Raw genomic sequence first — 18,883 nt, 5'->3', positions numbered from 1 at the left:
TGGGCATTCAGGGAAATGCTTGCAGTTTTGCTCCCAGTTTTCAGCTCTCCCATCCCATGGGCACTTCAACCCCTAACACAGCAGTGCACACCATTTTCAGTGCCCTGTCCCTGTCCAGCTCCCTGTTTGATAGCAAGCATGTGCCACGCTATCAAGAGGTGTAGGTGAAACGTAAACCCCTGATCTACAGTCTTAGCAGGTAAAAGGCTTTTAGTATCCTGGAGGCAAGCAATCTGAAAGATACCGCAGGAGTCATTTAATGCTTCCTGCCTTTCTGAAGTGCCTGGGGTTGGGTTTAACTGCAGTGGCTGCTGTGGGGAGCAATGGGGCACTCACTTGTGTTGTCGTTGGGAATGCTTTCAGAAGCAACACTGAAATCCATCGGGACGGCCGGACGCTCAGCTTTGCCTCCTCCACTTACAGCATCAGGAAAAGAGCCACCAGCTGCAGCTTTCGTGGGTGGTGGATCCCAGCGGGTGGACCAGGTAAGACGACTGATCTGGTGGCAGGAAGAGGGGTGTTATAGAAAGTGGTTTTAAGGGGATGCATCAGCTTGGAGGGGCAGCACCATTTAGGAAGTCTCAGGGCTGAGTTCTGGTCTGACACCCAAGCCGCACTCTCAGAGCTGCTAACATTAGTAACCGCAGGGACAATTATTAGTGCCAAAGCTCTGCTCCCATGGGATAACCTCGTGTGGCAGGTGGCCTGTTCCCCCAGGCCTGCAACCTGTGCCTGCAGGGCTCTTCCTTTTGCATTATCTGGGCTATGGCACCGTGATGCAGGGTCAGTCCCTGGTGGGGGCAGGTGCCTCTGTTTGCCTGGTGAGATTTGACCCGTATCGAGCAGGACGGGTTGTGTGTGCTTCCCTATGAAGGGATCTAGCCAAGGGGTTCTGTGAGAAACCAGCCAGGAGCTCATCAAGGAGACACCTGATGCCAAAAACTATTTGGGGGAAGTGGCAGATCCGTCACGGAGGAAGTGAGACATGTTGGGGCTGTGACTTCACAGGACAGGGAGGCTGTCCGGACCACGGCCCTGTTGTGGTATCATGGTGTTTCCACATGCAAAGGATGCATGAAGACTCCCGTCCCACATTGCTGAAACGCGTGTGGCCTGGGACATTCCCACACCTCTGTGAGAGAGGAGCAAAAGGAACCTACGGGGGGTGACGCACCATTTCCTCTGAAGGGGGGTCTGTCAGCAGGCTCACGACCATGGCCGTGATGGTAGTGATGGCAGCAAGGATCATGGAGAAGTAGAGGTAGTGCACGTATTTCACCACAGCGGGTCTGGTATCTGGCTGGCTGCACTGCGGCTGGGGGTAGATGAAGTCCAGCACCATCCGAACGAGGCCCAGCAGCAGCCCCACCACTAGGCCCCAGAACGCACCCTGGGGAGCAAAGATCATGGGAATAGGAAGCGCACATTGGCATGCTGTCTGTGCACAGCACCCAGGCCCAGCACCTTCCTAGCTGCTCTGTCCAGGTGGGAAGGGAAGGGAGCCTGGTTGGCCCAACCACTATGTCTTCCTCCTCATGCTGGTGTTGTGCGCGCACATCTGCCCTACCCCAGCCAGTGTCCTACTGATGGAGAGGAACCAGGCAGAGGCTCTGTCCCCTCGTGCTGCCATCTCATTGGATGCCCAGGAGGAGCAGGGCAGTGGCGTGGGGTGGGTGCACTTCCTGGCACCTCCCATCGGGGTAAGGCCTTCCCCAGGCACTGTCATACTGCAGGTGCTGTGCTGTGGGTGCACCAAGCCCCTGCCCCTCTGGCTACTCTGAGGGAGGCTAAGCTGAGCTCCCAGCACACACTGTGGGGCACTGGGGTAATACCTTCTCATTTGTCCTCTTCCAGAAGCAGCCCAGGATGAAAACCATGGCCACTGGGGGCTGCAGGTAGGAGCTGATGGACTGGATGTAGATGAAGAGCTGCCCCCCCTGGCTGGCTTGCACCAGTGGGATCCACAGGATGGAGACCACGACGAGCAGCAGCACAAACACCCTGCCCAGGAAAGCCAGTCACTGCCCCTTCTCCTTCAGCCACTGCTTGAGCAATTCCCCCTCTACCCCCATCGCCCCATCTTAGCACGATGGTGCTCTTCAGGACTCAGCTCTTGGTCATCTGGTCCATGGTCTATCTGGCTCAGTCCCGCCCCTTTCTCAGCCAAGTCCAGCCTCTCACAGATGCTACTTTTATGTGGTCTGTGCCACTGCTGTGACCTCACCGCGCCTCAGCTCTGCCATCAGCAGATGGGGCCAGATTCCTGCCCAAGACCCTTGGAAGGAGCTCGTGACTGTGGCTGTTCAGCGGAACGTGCCCTGAGCCAGAAGGGCCTGGGTCTGCTCCCCTTTGTTCCTAAGTCCCACCAGGACAGACAGGAGCCATGGGAGCCTCTCCAGGCCCCAGCCCCACTTGCCTACCCCACAGCCTGCTGGGCTGCACTGGGCCCTACCTGCCAACAACCATGAGCTCCCACTCTGAGGAGCGGGGCCGGATGTGGCGCCACAGGTCAATGGTGAAGATGGTGCTGGCACTGTTGAAAATGGATGTCAGGGAGGACATGAGGGCCGCGATCATCACTGACATCATCAGGCCTCGGAGCCCTGCAGACCAAGGTAGGGGCACCTGTCTCATTGCTGCCCGTGGAAAGCAGCCTGAGCCCAGCTTCCCTCTCAGGGGACAGGCCCCTCTGACAGCCACCTGCTGCACACTCCTGAACTTGACCATTTGTGCTGCAGGCAGCAGCCTCCCATCCCCCCGACAGCCACCGGCCCCCCAGCCCAAAAAGCTTATCCCCCTGTACCCTTATGGCTGCCCTAGTCCCCTCGTGGGGGGGGGCCATAGGCTTCCCTCTGTCCTGCCTGCTGGGTGGCTGAGAGGCACATGAGCTACAAGTAGGGGACAGGCCCCATCTGCCTACTCCTGTGTGGACAGTGATTGTGCTCCCTGGAGGGCTCCAGACACCCAGATGCTATGGTGATGGTCACAGCCATGGCCCTCGCCCTCTAGGGAACCAGCCGTGCCCAGCAGCATACATAGACTTTCCATGTGCTGGAACCAGGCTCCCCAACAGGAGGATAATGGACAGGGCTGGCAAGGGCTCCTGGGACCATCAGGTCAAAGTATCTGTACAATACCAGATGCAGGAGCCACTGGGGACAACTCCTGTTTGTACCATGACCTCCTTTATAACATCTCCTCTTGGCTTAGAAATCACAAGTGCTGGAGAGTCCCTGACAGCCCCTGATCAGCCTCTCGGTGACCCACTCCCCTTGCCATGACACTGGTGCCGTAGGCCTAGCTTTGCACCTGTCCTCATGAGCAAGCTTCTTACCTAGGGGCAGGAGCTCGATGACCAGCTTGGGGTAGGCAATGTCAGAGCAGCCGGACGGGTTGCCACAGATTTGCTTGCAGACCTCTGGGTCCGCACAAGCCACCAGATCTGTGAGAGATTGGGGAGGGGGCAGCAATCAGGAGCTGTGAGGAATGAGTCCTGCCAACTGATAAGCAGAGGATGGTGTGGGCCTGCCCTTCTAGGCAGAGGAGCATGTGGACCACTGAGCATTTCCCTTCCTCAGCTCCCAGTGATGTAAACAGCCCTCATTCAAAATGTGCTGGACAGCCAGCTTGCCTCATGCCCTGTCTCCTTCCCTATGACCGCTGTCTTGCCTGAAGTGAATGGCACGTGCTGACAAGGGCAGGCCTGTGTGTGGCCAGGCCCTGGGCACCATTAGGGGGCTAGTGGCTCAAGGCTGTCCCTTTGCTCAGTGCTGCAGACCTGGGCTCCAGGCCCAAAGAAAGCAGCATCAGGAGCTGAGTTAGTACTGGGAGCCCCGGTGGCTTGAGACATGCCTTGGTAAGGAAAGGGTCTGGTTCCCAAGAGCAAGTGAGGAGCAGACTAACAAATCCACTAGAAGGAAAAAATAGTTACTGCCATCCACTCTAAGCTTGCCTTATTTGAATCCATCAGGGTAAGACCAGGTCTGTGACCTGAAAGGAAATCTCTGGGGTGAACAGCACCCTTCTGCTCCTGGTACTTGAGCCATCACAGCCTTTTTGTTTGTTCTGCAGGGCCTGTCCCCTGGGTGCTGCGCAGCAACTACAGTCCATGATGACAGACCTGGACACATCTCCCTCAGCTCTTACCTGGGAAGAGGATCCGGCTGATCATGCCTGGCATCACCATCATGAAGAGGGGCAAGATCTTCAGGTAGGAAGTCATCAGTGAGCCTCCTTTGGCATGAGAGAGGTTCTTAGCAGCCAGGGACCTTTGGACAATGACCTGTGAATCAGGAGGACAGTTTGGTTCAGTGTCTGGTGGCAAGTGGAAAGAGTAACATGGTGGGTGGGATGTGGGTTTCTGTGTCCGGCTGCCCCTTGGCTCTGGGAGCCCAAGATAATCTGGCTGTCAGTGGCAGGAGATAATGAGCAATCAGGCCATTAGTATCATTAAGCAGAGAGAAGGATGTGAGGGCATGTGGGTTCATGCCATCCCCTTCTGCTGTGGGTTCTTGTCGTGCACATTTCACTCCTGTGTTCTTACGGTCCTAAAGCAGTTGGCTACACACTGCCAGGGGGGTCAGTGACTCCAGACTTGGGTTTGAAGCCACCAGATTCCCAATCAACCTGGGCTCTGTCACAAGCCTGGGGCTGTTCTGAATCTTGGCTGGCCTCACAGCACATCTAAAGGTTATTTTATCCAACAAGCCGTGACCTACCTGATCTGTACACCAGTACCAAAGGGACGGGATGGTCATTCCAACCAGAACGCCTGGCCAAGGGAGGTCAGAGGTGACAGGGTCTCGGAAAATGTGGAAGGCATCGTCTCGCGGCAAGCCACAGCTGCTGTTTGCCTTGTGACTGCTGGCAATGGCACTGAAGTATTTGGCTTGCAGAGCTTCAATCCCACCAACCTTAGCAAAGCCTAAAAGAGGGCACAGGAAGCAGACACTGCATTGCCCACGAAAGCTTATGCCTTTCAGAACAAGCTAGTCTTTATGGTGCAACCCTGCCCTGCCTTCAGCCTGACTACAGCCTACCATGACTACCTGCCCCCTCAGGTATGTTGGTGGAATTGGACCCAGAGTGGCGATCACAGTTTATATGTCATTTGTTACTGATCGAGAGGTTTGGATGGCTCTGGTATGGTATTGGTATGGTATTTTCAGGTGCAGACCATGGCTTTCCTTTTAATATTTTCATGGAGCACCTATGCATTTTTCCCCCATTGGGAATGATCACGGTTTGAATGGCAAGCCCAGCTGTTCTCCTGGGAATATCAGGACCAATGAAGCGGGTTGCTCTGCTCTGTTTGCCCAGGCTCAGGCTGGGAACCCGGGCGTTGTCAGGTGAAGGCCCCCCCCCAGCTCCGCGGCGCATACTCACTGAAACCCATGAGCGTTAGCGCCCCGATCAGCATGATAAAGGTCTGCAGGGTGTCCGTGTAGATTACAGCTGCCAGGCCACCTGATGGGAGAGCAGAAGAGATGAGTCATGGGGGATGGGGCTGTTTTGAGCAGTGATGGCTCCTGCACTGCCAAAGGGGGCTGTCAGGCTCTCCAGCCCCCAGGCTTGGCCTGATGTACCCCAAAGATGTGGCTTGTTCTGACTGTAGTGGGAGGACCGAGACCAGCTTCCTGGGGACATTTGCCTGAAATTGCTCATGGGCTGAACTGAAACAGAGGCAGCCTTGGGCAGCCCATGAGGGCACCAAGGGATGATACTGGCACATGCTCACATGCTGTATCCTCTTTCGGGGCTTTGCCTGGTTTGGCTGCTGGAAAGGGCAAGCACCTTTCATTAGCTGTGGCATGATCAACAGTGGGACATGCAGGGAGCCAAGCAAGTGCAGTGCCAGTGCAGGGCATCCTGTGCACCTGGGCAAAGAGCGGGGCTGTGGTGCAGTGCTATGTCCTGTCTGGGGTCTGCGGTGTGGAGACACACCTGCTACCGTGTACACTGCTGTGATGGCCAGCAGACCCGTGACTGCCACGTAGAGGTCCCAGTGCAGCGCCTGCTGGATGAACAGGGCCCCCGCATACATGTCCACCTAATGGCAGAGAGAGTGAGTGTCATCACAGGTGAGCCCAGCAGGGCTGTCTGAGTGCAGGATGTGTAGTGGGTGCCAAGCTGCCTGCCTTTTTACTCCCTTCTGGCTGCCTGTTTTCCATCAATTTTCAGAGCAGCTTTCCCTAGGGCACATCACTCTCCTGTGCAGCCCCACCTCCTCCCCCTGCTACCTCTTCCACCTGCCCCCCATCCAGCTTCAAGATGCAGCCAGGCACAGCTGGGCCCTGGACTCAGAGGACAAACACCTGCCAGGAGTTTTCTCATTTGGCCCAACCCCACCTCCATGGGGTAGTTAATTAGTAGCCAGCAAGGTGTTGCACAAGGATTGATTAAATTATTTATTGAAAGTCCTGAGAGCAGTAAATCACTAGAGGAGACAGCAGGCTCCTGGCTCACACTTTCCCATCCATCCTGCTGACACCGGGGTCGCGTCTGAACATGCCAGGACCTGGGCAGTTACCCTGGTGCAGGGATTGAACATCAGACATTCACAGGAACGAGGGCAGTGTGATCCATTCTCACCATGCTCCCCTGCTCCTGCAGCACATCCTGCTGCTCCCTCCTGTGCCCCCTCGGGTGCTTTCGCAGCCCTCCTTGCAGGATGTGTCCAGGGCCAAACCCCACCTGTATTTCTCAGTGCCAACAGCCACCTCCCAAGAGCATTTGCCTCAGTTGCCTTCCCCTACCCTCACTTACAGAGATCTTGGTGAAGATGTAGATGAACAAGTAGAGAACCGCCAGGAAGATCTGGATCCTTTTGCCTCCGAAGCGGCGCCTCAAGTACTCGGGCATGGTGGTGACCTGCATGGACGGAGAGCCTGCCAGAGGAGGGGCCATGCAGCAGCTCTCTCTGAGTGGCAGAGGCTGGGCAGAGGGTCCCAGCTGGTGGCTCTGTTGGCATTGGGCTGCATGTGCCTCAGTATCATGGTCTCTTGGACACTGAACAGCACCAGTGTCTTGCCACTTGGGTCTGGCACATGGGCCAATGCAGCCACTTGCAGATGGCAATAGCAGTGCCCGCTTCCCCTCCAGTGCTGTGAGAGCTCTGCCTGCTCTATCCTCTGCTTCCTCTGGGCTCTACGAGCCCCCTGGGGCCAGGAGTGCTGAGCCCCAGAGCTCTGGCTTTGCTACCCAGGCAATCACCTGTACCGGTAAAGCCATTTGTGCCAGTGGCTTGGCTGTGTCTGTCTCGAGGACCCTGCAATTCCTCCTCCCATTTCTGTGTCAGGGATGTGCCACTTCCCTTGAGCTCAGGTGTCTGTTCCCAAAGGGGAGCACTTAATTTTGGCAGGGAAACATAGCATCCAGGGATCCAGGCAAGAGCTAGGCTGCCCCTTCCTCATCCCCCCTCTTACCTGGGCAGTCCCAACTTCCTGCAAGGAGTTTCCTGACTCCCATCCCTGGGGAGAGCCCCTGGATATGACCTGCTGACTGTCACTGAGTGAGCAGAGCAGACCCATGAGTGAGTGAAGGGGACACAGCTTCTGCAGGAGCTTTGCCTGAAGCACCGGCCTTCCTAACTGAACCTGTGCACTAAACAAGAGGGTTGCAAAGGCAACTGCTGCACCCAGTCCAGCTGTATACTCACCCCTGCTGCTATGTAAATCGGAAGGAATAGCCAGGCCAGCACCAAGACACAGAACATGCCCTGCGAAGGAAGGGGAGATGCAGGTCAGGGGCTGGCAGTGCTGGGATCAGATGGCTCCCGCACACACATGCCTCCACATGTGAGCATGTGTCTGGGCCTCTGCCCAGCTGTCACAGAGGCTCTGTGGAGCCAGCACCTGGCCACAGTTCTCCAGCTCATCCTGGAGGGCTCTGGGCATCTGGAGTTGGGGACTGAACTCCAGACCAGGAGAGGAACTGTTGGATCCAGCACAGTGACAAGACAGCACTGCCCCCACCACAGCCTGCGCAGCAGGAGTGTATTGATCTGAGCTGCTATGGAAGCACAGTACAGCCGGGCAGGACCCTAACTCAGAGCGCAGCCCGATGGACCCACACCTCCCAGCTTCTTCATGCCTCATCCTGAGACAGCACAAGCAGAGCATCCTCCAGCAGAGGGGTGGAGAGTGACTCAGTGGTGCCACCTGGCAGGAGCTAGACGGGGCCCGACACTCCCGAGAGCCATGGACACACTCACGTTCCACTCGTAGGCTGTAGCAGCGATACCCGAGGCTGCCCCAGATCCTGCCAGGCCAATGAAATGCCCACTGCCCACATTGCTGGCAAACAGGGAGGCGCCCACCTGCAGGGGAAGAGGGAGTCAGTACCGTGTCTTTCAAGGGGAATACGCCTCAGACCTAGGGGTGACCCTTGGGTAAGCCTCATCCAAACCACTCATGCAGTCACGCCAGCTCCAGGGCCCGGGCTTCACCTTTCTGGAGCCCAAAGCAGTGAAATCCTGCCATCCCTTGCTGCCTTTCCTCCCCTTTTCCCTGCCTGCTTTACTCTCTGGGCACCTCTGCCCAGCATCCTTCCTTCCCTCAGGGCCTGTCGCTCATCCCAAGGTTTGCTCCAGAGCTCCCTGCTTCTGATTCAGCAGGGTCAGAACGCCCGTCAGCAGGGCATTTTCTGCTTCCATCTTTCACAGGAACAGAACCAGACTGGGAGTTTCCTCCTGCCTGCCACCAGGGCATCACAGTCCTTGCCTCCACACTGGGAGCCCCTCAGACAAGCAAAGGGGCCCTGTGGGAATGGGTGGAGCAGCCCAGGATGCCAGGGCACCAGCTGGGTGTTGCCTCCCAGAGACGCATCCACCCTAGGCTTTGCAAATTCCAGCTCAAAACTGGAGGAAAGCACTGAGCCTGGCCAGGGAGCTGAGCACCGGGGAAGCAAGCAGCACACTCCAGTCCTCGTGTCTGCAATACACTGGCATCCTCTCAGCAGAGGGATCCCACAGGATGCAGGCACCACCCAGGCAACACTTACGGGCCACCACACCATGTCCCCACCAGCCAGGAAGTAGCCCTTCACCGTGTTCCTCTGGGTCTTCCACATGGACTGGGGAGGAAAGACAAGGCAAGAATGTCAGACCCCCATGCACGTGGCCCTAGCACCCTGCAAGCCCAGTGCCCTGTTGCCAACAGGCTCACTCCAGATCCATGAGCATGAGCCAAAGATGGTACAGAGCAACGTGTCTTCTGACATCCGCTGCATCCCAGGTAACACTGATCAGGTTGGGACCAGACTCACAACCCTGGAGTCCCCTGTGCACAGACCTCTCCAGCGCAGCCTGTGGGATGCCGTGGCTGGGGCTGCAGCCGTTCCTATCCAGGCTGGCCGAAGCCAGGCTGGAGACCTGATGTGAGCCAGGCACAGATGGACTATGCTAGCGCAACTGGGAGACCTGCAGAGGGTACTGCCTTACCCACAGCCCGACAGCCAGGACAAAGAGGAAGTACAGGACGAGGACAACAATGTCTACGGCTTCCAGCGTGTGCTGAGGAAACGGATCCCACTTGGGCATGATGGAGGTGCCACGCGGAGTGCTGTGGGTGCTCTCCATGGCTGCTGGTCAGGGCGGCACTCCTCTTCCTCCGGGTGCATTTATCTGGGTGAGAGCAGGCTCGCTGTTACCAGGAGGCACACAGCTCCGGCAGCACAACTCTATGCTGAGCGCCCCGCGGGGCCTGGGCACCCTGGCTGTGGCCAGGATTCTGCTCAGGTCAGTGCTGCAGGGGAGACGGTTGCATTCAGCTGCGTCCAGGGATCCCCGTCACTGCCACAGAGCAGCTGGAGACTGAGCCAAGGAGGGCGGCTCGGGCAGTCTAGTCGCTGAAGCCAGCAGTGTGGGGGGAGCAGTGGAAATTTTCCTGCTTGACCCTTTTAAGGGCTGGGCCAGGCCCAGAGGAGCCAGCTCGAATCACCTCACTGGCAAGCCTAAACTCCTGGCTCTGAGAACCAACCCCTCCACATAGCACCCAGCATGAGGAGGCTTGGCAGCCTCACGCCAAGCAGAGTATGAACCCTCAGCCCTGGGCAGGGCATGGAGGTCCCAGGGCAAGCCCTGCGTGAGCAGCTGATGTATGAACAGCCTGGGCAGGGTGTGCAGGGACCGGCTGGAATCCTGCAAAGGGGTCAGGGGGCTGCGCTGCCAGCTCCTAACCAGGGGCTTCCTGCATCCCCAGGGCACTTGCAGCAAGGGGGAATGGGGCCAATTCCTTTAGTTCTCTTTTATGAGCCTGTTCTTCCCAGCCTGGCTGCAGGGTGGCACGCGGGGCACTGGCTGGGCTGAGCAGCCCAAGTGCCCTGCTGGTGCCCCGTGCAGCTAGGGCACAGATGCTTTCCTTGGGGAGAGTCTGGGGGCTGGGAGTCAGTACCTGTTGTCTCCAAGGGAAACACCTGCTGCAGGACAGGTCCCAGGTGAGTGGCTCCGGCAGCCACAGCCAGGGAGCAGGTGATGCTGTAGGGGCCAGGGAGTGTCCCCCCCTTCCCACCACCATGCCTTCTTCAGTTTGAGAAGGCGCACTGAGCGAGGTCTCCCTGGGTCCCACCAGCATCTCGCTGTCCAGTGCTGTCCTGAAAAACCTTTACCTCTCCTGCCCCTGGTGTGCACAAAGGTGGTTCCCTAGGACAGGGCTCTGGTTCAGGGGCTCACTCACTGTGTCATAGCCCCTCAGGGGGCTGGGCTGGAGGCAGCTCCGGGGCCTTGGTGACAGCCTGGTCAGGCTGGGGGCGTTTGCTGCTCCTTGCTCCCTTGGCAGTCACTGGCAGACAGGCAGATCCCTTGGGCACTTGCAGCACAGCCCTCGTGCTTCTACCTAAAGAAAGAGGGGAGGGGGAGCCTGCCTCCCCCAAGGAACCTGAGACTGAGCTGCACCCTGCTTCTGTGGGGCGGCGTCTGCCTGCTGCTGCTCTGGCAGTGGCACGGAGCAGCCCTGTGCAACACGGCACAGCCAGGAGCAAGGAGCAGACAAACGAGTTTTCCCACAGGATGTCCCAGCCCCCTCCAGGAAGCATGAGCTGGGACAGCCCCTTCTCCATGGGTGTTCACTGCACTTCCATCACTGGCCTCACCTGTTGGCCAACACGGGATGAATTAGCATCACCAGGAGACAGCTCTGGCCAGCAGCTACCAGCCCCAGACAGCCCACAGGCTGGACACAGCTTTCCTGTGGGGCACAGCTTGTCCCTGCACCTGCATAGGGCAGGCTCCCAGGAGCTCATCTAATGCTGTCATGTGTGGAGCCAACATTGCAGATGGACCAGGACGACAGCACAGCCTTCCCCACCTTGCAGTGCACAGGGCGGCTGGCTGGCCAGCCCCTGCATCTCGAATGCCCGTCTGGGGCCCAGCCCTCTGACACACTGCATCATGGGGAGCTGTGGCTGTACACCTGGAAGAGGTGGAACGAGTCCCCTTGGAAGCTATGATCCAGTGCCTGTCCTCAGAGCGGCACAGCTGAATGCACCATACTTGGTGCCGCTGCCGCCTGGCATTTCTGCAGCTACTTCACCCCTCGCCATAGCCCCACGCCCAAGCAAAGCTTGGTCCCCAAAGCTCTGCTGACAGGTAGTGCCTTAGGCCTGTGCGAGTTGGCAGCGCTCTGATCCGGCTTCAGATCCGGCCACTTTGGATGTCGGCAATCCGATCCAGAGCTCCGACCGGGTTTCCACCTCGATCCGGCCGAAGCTTTGGAGCCACCTCAGAGATCCGGCCATAGGGTATAATGGGGAATCAGTGAAAAAATATCTATAACTTTTGTTGTTTCTTGTCCAATTTGGATGAAACTTGCAGGGATGGTAGCCTCTGCTGAGAGAATGAAACCTGCCAAGTTTCAAGAATATCGGTGCAGGAGTTTGGGGGGAACTGTACTCCAAATTCTTGAAAGCCAAACTCATGTCACAGTTGTGTCACACCACAGCGGGGTGAAAACTGCAGGGGTGGTGGCTCTCACTGAGGCCACAAAGCCTGCCACGTTTCAAAGAAATCAGTGCAGGGGTTTGGGGGGAACTGCCCCTCAAGCTGCAGAGAAGCAAAACTTGTGACATGAGTGACACTGCGTGTGCTAAGGCACAGCGGGGTGACAGCTGCAGGGATGGTGGCCTCTGCTGTGACACTGCCAGGTGTGGAGGAGATCGGTGCAGGGGGGTCCTGGGGCCCTGCACCCCTAGCTGCTGATGGGCAAAACTCGTGCCAAGACTGTGTCTGTCTTGGGCAGTTGATTGTCTGTATTGATTCTTTCCTCTCCTTAGCCTGGTGTTGTAGGTGGTAATTGATGCTCTAGGTCATTGTGTAGTAGCTGGGTCCTGTGTATTGAGCTGGTCCCTGGTCCCTGAGTGAATCATGATTGATTGATTGATTGGTAACTGGGAACACAGCAGCTCAGCAGCCAGGCCTGCAGCAGTGTCTCCCCTCCCCACCCCGTGACAGTGACAGTCAGTCCCACAGCACCCGTGGCGCCAGTTTTGCTTGTCCATAGCTTGAGGGGCAGTTCCCCACAAACCCCTGCACCAATCTGCTTGAAACTTGGCAGGCATCGGGCCTCAGTAAGAGCTGCCACCCCTGCAGTTTTGACCCCCCTGGGGTGTAACACGTAGACATGACATGAGTTTTGCTTTCAAGAATTTGGGCTGCCGTTCCCCCCAAACCTCTGCACCAATCTTCTTGAAACTTGGCAGGCTTCATCCTCTCTGCAGTGCCTACCACCCCTGAAAACTTCATCCAAATCTGACAAAAAACAACAAAGTTATAGATATTTTATTGTTTCCCCATTATACCCTATGGCTGGATCTCCGAGGCAGCTCCAAAGGACTTCGGGAAGCCGAACGAGGCCAGCGCCTTGACCTGGGCATGCCGCTTCAGACCCCGAAGCATCCGAAGCTTCTCCAGATCCGAAGCTTTGTCCGAAGCCTCACACAGCCCTATAGTGCCTGCTGCAGGCACTCAGCCATGTGGAGGGCTGGACCCTCTGCGCTGGGGTTGTTTCCTGCCTCTCCTGAAGCGTGTGCGGGTCTAGGGTGCAACACTTGTACAGTGCACAGCGAAACAGGAGGGAGTTACCTTCCCAGAGGAGACTGTGGCTAAACAGGTACTGGTCTGTTGGCAGGATCCCCTGGCAGAGCACAAGGGGCGTAGGAAGCTCTGCTGCTGCTGGTCGTCAGTGCTTGCTGTGCCTGGGGCCAGTGGAAAGTTTGCCTGTGTTGTGAATTCAGGTCACAGCCTGGTCTCCCTGGCTCCCTTGGCATGAGCGGCAGCGCTCCGCTAGGCAGGGGCTTGGAGGGGACGACATCCATGGCATCAGAATGAGCCAGCCCTGCATCAATGGTCCCAGCCGAGGTGGCTGCCCATGTGGTCCCCAACACCACGGGGATTGTATTGTTCCCACGGCTTCTCATGCAGGATTTTTTAAGCCTTCCCTGGGCTGCACAGGGCTAGCGAAGCCTAGAGCAGAACCGAACCTGCCAGGCTCCCCAGAGTTCCCAAGCGCAAGGTAGAAGCTGAGGGCACTTACTGTGTCCAGCCAGGTCTCATTCTGCTCCCCTGCGCACGGCACCAGCAGCCTCCAGCCAGCTGACAGCACAGCTTAAATATTGCCAGGGGATTGGGCTTTGCCAACGAAGCTGTGAACGGTGTCACAAGGGACGAGAAGGAAAGTTTATGGGCAAAGTTAAACTAATTGGCCTCCCCCACCCCCTAGATGCTCTCTGTGTCCCTGGCTCCTCTGGTGAGAAATGTGTTCTTGCTGTCAAGGCCCACGGGTCAAACTCCAAAGTGTGCCATTCACTTAAGCAATCATTCTAGCTAAAGGGGAAACAAGTGGCAGAGAAGGAAGTGCCCAGCTACCCCACCTGCCACCTCCCCACCCTCTTGGAGAGCTGAGATTGCAATTCGCCCCCCGGCCCTGGAGCTGTACAGAGCAGAGCCAAGCCCCATCTCCCCTTGTCCCAGCCCCAGGGGCTCTTATCCCAACCCCAGGTATTTGTTTCACACCCAGGGCCCAGCCTGAATCCAGACCTGCACTCCCAGCCCGAGCATATGAGAAACACGTGAAGTGAGGCACCCATGTCAGGTACGAAATGGACAATAGAGGGAGCAGACCCCTCCTAGGGGAGGAGGCACCACAGCGGGGGGCACAGCATATTTCTCTGAGACCAGCAGCACCGGTCACATGCCAATCACATCTGGCTGGGCACTGCCCAGGAATGTTTGCCTCTGCCATGCTCAGCCTCGTGTCAGGTGAGCTGATCTCCAGCCCCAGCCCATGCTTTCAGGGTGTTTAAGACACTGGCATGCCTCCAGTCATGTAGCTAGCCCAGGCACGACCTGCTTTCAGGTGCTGGGGTTTTTCGCTAGGATTTCAGTCTGTTTCCTTCTCTCTGGGTATTTTTACCAGCCTTTCAGCTGACCTGGCCTTGCTTCTGCTTTGGCCGGGGGTGACCTGCCCCACCAGCAGGGAATGGAGCCACTGAGATGCCAGCCATCTCATGGCTTGGCCTTGCAGTGAACTTCCCCAGGGACCCGTCATCAGCTGCAGCTGAATAGAAGTGTCTTGTCCTGTCTGTTGTCAATGTGAGCCCCCACAGATCGCAGGAGCATTGTGTTTTTGCCAAAGTTTTCAGAACAACTGGTGCCCCTCCCAGCGCCCTGGCTACTAGAACCAGGAGCCAGGTTGCAAACTCTGTGTCTGTTGGCTTCATTTTCTAGGCCTGGAGGTCCAAGCGGAGACGAGCTGAGCACACTCCAAGGCTCAGAGCCCTGGGGGTCAAGGGAGTAAGATGAACCCAGGATTTCATGACCCATCTCAGGACTTTTGGGGGCCAACTCATAGCTTTGGGCTGCCTGGGGCAGGCAACACTGGAATGCAGTCTCTACCCTGCTCAGTACCAGTGATTGTCTAGAACCGCGGCTGTGACCAGCGACAGACAGGCCCTGGGAAGGCTCAGGGTTGCCATCCAGACACCTGCCAGCCCCTGGTGCTTGTGCATGGCCATCAGCCCCTGCAGCCCAGAAACACCTGGGACAGCAGTTCTGGCTGGGATTTCCATCTATCTACGCAGGTTCCCTCATGGCACCCACCCACACAGCATCACCACACATGAGCCACCAGGAACAGAGCGAGGCGCTTGGTCTCACTTTGAGATACATTGAGCCAAGCTGAGGGGCTGGTTCCTGGCTGGGGCCGAGCTGCTGCTGTTCTGCCTCAGCCCAGCAGCCTGTTGGGGCTGGTTCAGGCCGAGCTCCGCTGGGACTCCATTAGGCTTTTCACTGTCTTTCCAGCATTTCCTTGCTTCTCGTGAGAACCAGCACAAAGCAAAGTGCCAGCCAGATTTGCTTCATTTACAGTGTGCCCAGCAATTGCTTGGGGATGATTTTGTTGCTTGCGTGGGAGGGAGACGATGTCTTCAAGGCTGTGCCAGGCCAGGAAGGAGCCCTGGCCGCTTCATGGTGCCCAGGGTGGTCACGAGGCTGCCTCCTGCATTCAGTGTTTCCTTCCCAAGGCCATGCGCACTGATGAATGAGTGAGTGAGTGGCAGGGCTGGGCACAAGCTGTTAACCATTAATGGCCCAAGGCTCAAGGGGCAGTGCTCGAATTATGCTGCTTTTGTCTATCTGGAGTGTGGGGCGTATCCATGAAGCAGCGAATGATTTCAAGGAAAGGTGAGGTATATTGTGCTGAGTCCTCATAACCAATTTAACTGGGGAACAAAATCACTGCAGAGCTGGCCCCAGGTTGGCATGCTCAATGGCATGCTGTAGGTTGCCTTCGCTGGACCTATGCTTGTTAATTCAGGCTACTGCTCTACGGGCTGGGCTGTCACATTGTCTGAGCCAGCTGTGAATGGCTCAGAGCTTTGGGGAGGAAGATACATCTATCTGAACTGCCTGCGGCACAGAGCACCATCCCGCTGAGTGGGTTTTGTCCCTGATGCTTCGTGAAACTGTTAGGCCTGTGCTAAGGCCTCACTGAGCCAGGCTTAGCACAAACCTTTGCAAACAGGCAAAACTAGCAAGAGCAAAAAGACCCCGGGGCTGGCATGATGAGAGATCAGTCACCCTTCCCTGCTAGCAGAAATGCAGCTAGTGCTGTGGAAGAGAAAGCCCCCAGGGGAATGCAAACTCTGCCAAAAATCACTTTGGAGAGGAATGCAAGCTACTGGCTCCTGCCCACACTAAATATTTGCTTCTGAGGACTGCAGCACGGCCAGCACTATTTTAAACTCCGTGTGCTTCCCTGAGACCTGATTCACAGGGAGCCTCCCTCCGACTTACGCAATTAGCACTTCTGTTTCGCTGTTGCCATTGAGATGGTAAAACAAGTTAAACCTCTGCCTACCTGGGCACTTATCTCTCAGGGGAATAAAAAGAGCTGTGTGAAAGGCTTGGTCTTAAGATGTGCTGCCGCAGCATGGCCAACCACAGAAACTCACCCCACCTTCTCTGTAAGGCTGTTGTGAAAAACAAGGGTGTGTTATAAAGGAGGGTTTATATCAGATGGACTTCACTGTAGGTGGGAGACAGAAGGCAACAGCTTTATTTTGTGGGGTAGAGAGGGTTTGTGCAGAGGCTGACCTGTGGATATACACAGACTCCTTATATCAAATCATGTAACCGTACCGCCTAAGTTCTGAGTCTTTGAAAATATTCACGTAAAAATACCATCTGGGAACAAAGGGATCTGAGTCCTAGCTCTTCAGTAAAGTTACAACAGGGAGCAACATCCATGTACAGCATTTTCATTAGTGACCGTTTCAAAAGAGCCTCAAGTGGTTTAAATATTTAATGTGTCCTTAAAAAAAAAAAAAAAAGAGGAGAGAGAGATCAGCTGGACACAGTCTGCAGCATCTGAAACGAAGAACAGAGGAGATACATACACATTGCCCTATCGTCGTCAATCAAGGAAAAAGACAGACAGGCCTGAGCATCCGGTAATACGATGCTGAAAGCTACCTGGCACTTAAACGGAGAACACTGGTGGAAGTATACATCACTGTCTACAGCAGGGCTTAACAAAAAATACTGAAAACGAAGGGCTGGATGTTGATAAGGTCTCCTGTAAATAATGCACCGGTTGGTGAGTCCATGCCATTGGTGGACACTGTGATGGGACTTTTGCTCTGGCGTTCAGTGAGGAGACGTGTTTGGATGAGGGGTGTTACCTAAGCTGGGGCTGCTGCTGGAGCGTTTCATGGAGTGGGATGTCAGAGCACGTCATGTTGGAAAGGCAACAAATGTGTTTTGCACAGAGTAATGCCTCGCAATGTTAACGCACCGGCAGGTCACTGCTGCCAGGACTGCAGCGAGCTGTGCTGCCGAGAGGCACACGCGCTGACCATGGGAGTGGCATAGAGCTCTAGTCCCAGGGCAACATCCCAGATGTAATTACATTTACATATGGAATAATCAGAAGCCGTGGGGACAGTAGAGTGTGTGGGTCTGGAGTGCACAGGCCGGGTGGGCTCGGTCACAGATGTTCCCTGGGGGACTGCAGCTCAAAGGGTAGAGCACCCATTGCATTTTCTGCTAGACTCCCTGGCTGGTCTCAGATGTTACAAGGCAGGTCTTCTGCTGCTGAAAGGCATTCCAGTGCTTTGCAGATGGCCCAGGGGTTTGCACTTTCCCTGGAGGCATCAAAATGCTCTCCCAGGCAAGTCTGTGTGGAACTGAAGCGGAAGATATTACCTTCTGAGTGAGCCATCAGGACCCACCAGTCACAGACACAGGCCTAAGCAAAGAGCACGTGCATTTCGGAAGAGGGCAGGGAGATGGAATCAGATGGGATCTGTGTTCAGGAGCTCAACAGCTCTGCTGTGCACAGCTCTGGAAGCTGATTTCCCTCCATCCTCCCTAGGCCAAAGGGTTGAACCCTGACATGCTGGCTCAGCCTGACGCAGGACTGGGTGCGTGGCGGTGCAGGGGCTGGCAGTGCAGAGGCAGGGTCGGCCTGACTTGTCAGGACCCACTGGCAGTTCCTGGGGAAGCCCATTGCACCAGGGTCTGAGCCTGCCCAGGGCAGGGCAAGCCTGACTCTGCTCTCATTCAGCCCAGCAGTCCAGGAGTGGGGTGCAGTGCCAAAGAGCCTGGTCCTGGCTGCACAGGGAGCAGAGGAAGGGCCTCTGTGTACCTGCAGTGGAAGTCCCGGGCAAGGAGCGTTTGTGACCGCCAGGACAGGCGAAGCATTAAAGCCAGAGAGGGGTTCTGGTAGCCTGGTGCGCCTGAACACCTGATGGTGGAACACACTGGGGATGTGGCTGCTCAGGAAGGAGACCGTGGAGGGAGGGCTAGCACAGTGCTTCTGCTGCAGTGGCAGCCCTGGGTGCGCCCCAGTGCCCAGCCCTCGATTCACCTGCAGTGCTGCTTCACTGTCCCTGTTAGCACAGATCAGCCCCTCCCCCTGGGGCCACCGTTCTGGTCTTGGCGCCCACCCCCTATTTACAGCCCACACCATGAGAACTGATTGCACTTGGTTGGCAATGAAGCGTTGCCCCTCAGGTCACCACCAGCCCATCACCAGGCAAGGGGGGAGGTCATCCTGGGACTGCGTTGGCTCTCGCCCACCTGCACGTCCCCCAGCGCCCGCTGCAGGGAGAGAAGGAGAACAAAGGAGATGGGACATCAGCAACAGCCAGCTCTGCCCAGGGCTCTGCATCTATCCTTAAAGGACCACCGGTCCCCACGTGAGCATACCCAGGCAGTCCTCAGCCCCAGCACTGGGCCCACTTGCAAGGCTACCAGTCAGCTTCGACTGTGGGACCCAGTGTGCTCAAACCTAGGGCAGGCTTTGCCTTCCAAAGAGCCAGCAAGGAGCAGCTACTATCTTCTCCCCTGTCAGGATCCAAACCACAGGCTGCCAAGGTGAAGTGATGTGGC

At 56.6% G+C, this 18,883-nt stretch overlaps 2 protein-coding genes across 4 annotated transcripts in view; both read right to left on the bottom strand.

Moving 5' to 3' along the window:
• Positions 1–17,602, bottom strand: part of SLC5A11 (solute carrier family 5 member 11) — a 23,871-nt gene extending 6,269 nt beyond the window's left edge. Inside the window, exons 1-17 of one of the 3 annotated variants that reach the window (XM_019512762.1) lie at positions 16,631–17,602; positions 15,149–16,461; positions 13,527–13,635; positions 9,440–9,622; positions 9,001–9,072; positions 8,213–8,317; positions 7,658–7,717; positions 6,766–6,870; positions 5,944–6,049; positions 5,386–5,466; positions 4,719–4,924; positions 4,147–4,282; positions 3,335–3,442; positions 2,453–2,603; positions 1,833–2,001; positions 1,175–1,390; positions 337–499 (exon numbers count right to left, since the gene is read on the bottom strand). In XM_019512762.1, the coding sequence (XP_019368307.1) occupies positions 337–499; positions 1,175–1,390; positions 1,833–2,001; positions 2,453–2,603; positions 3,335–3,442; positions 4,147–4,282; positions 4,719–4,924; positions 5,386–5,466; positions 5,944–6,049; positions 6,766–6,870; positions 7,658–7,717; positions 8,213–8,317; positions 9,001–9,072; positions 9,440–9,577 (1,816 nt within the window). In that variant the 5' untranslated portion in view covers positions 9,578–9,622; positions 13,527–13,635; positions 15,149–16,461; positions 16,631–17,602. Of the gene's footprint in view, positions 1–336; positions 500–1,160; positions 1,391–1,832; positions 2,002–2,452; positions 2,604–3,334; positions 3,443–4,146; positions 4,283–4,718; positions 4,925–5,385; positions 5,467–5,943; positions 6,050–6,765; positions 6,871–7,657; positions 7,718–8,212; positions 8,318–9,000; positions 9,073–9,439; positions 9,623–13,526; positions 13,636–15,148; positions 16,462–16,630 lie in introns of those variants that run through there. The other 2 variants (XM_019512761.1, XM_019512763.1) reach the window with 2 other exon arrangements.
• GRID2IP (Grid2 interacting protein) overlaps positions 16,801–18,883 on the bottom strand; it is a 98,998-nt gene continuing 96,915 nt past the window's right edge. The window contains exon 24 of the mRNA XM_019512764.1: positions 16,801–18,592. Within this exon, the coding sequence (XP_019368309.1) occupies positions 18,521–18,592 (72 nt within the window). The 3' untranslated portion in view covers positions 16,801–18,520. The remainder of the gene's footprint in view (positions 18,593–18,883) is intronic.

The sequence above is a fragment of the Gavialis gangeticus genome, unplaced genomic scaffold, assembly GCF_001723915.1.
Source record: "Gavialis gangeticus isolate Ggan-Ray unplaced genomic scaffold, GavGan_comp1, whole genome shotgun sequence".
NCBI lineage: Eukaryota > Metazoa > Chordata > Crocodylia > Gavialidae > Gavialis > Gavialis gangeticus.
This window is presented reverse-complemented; position numbering and strand designations above follow the sequence as displayed.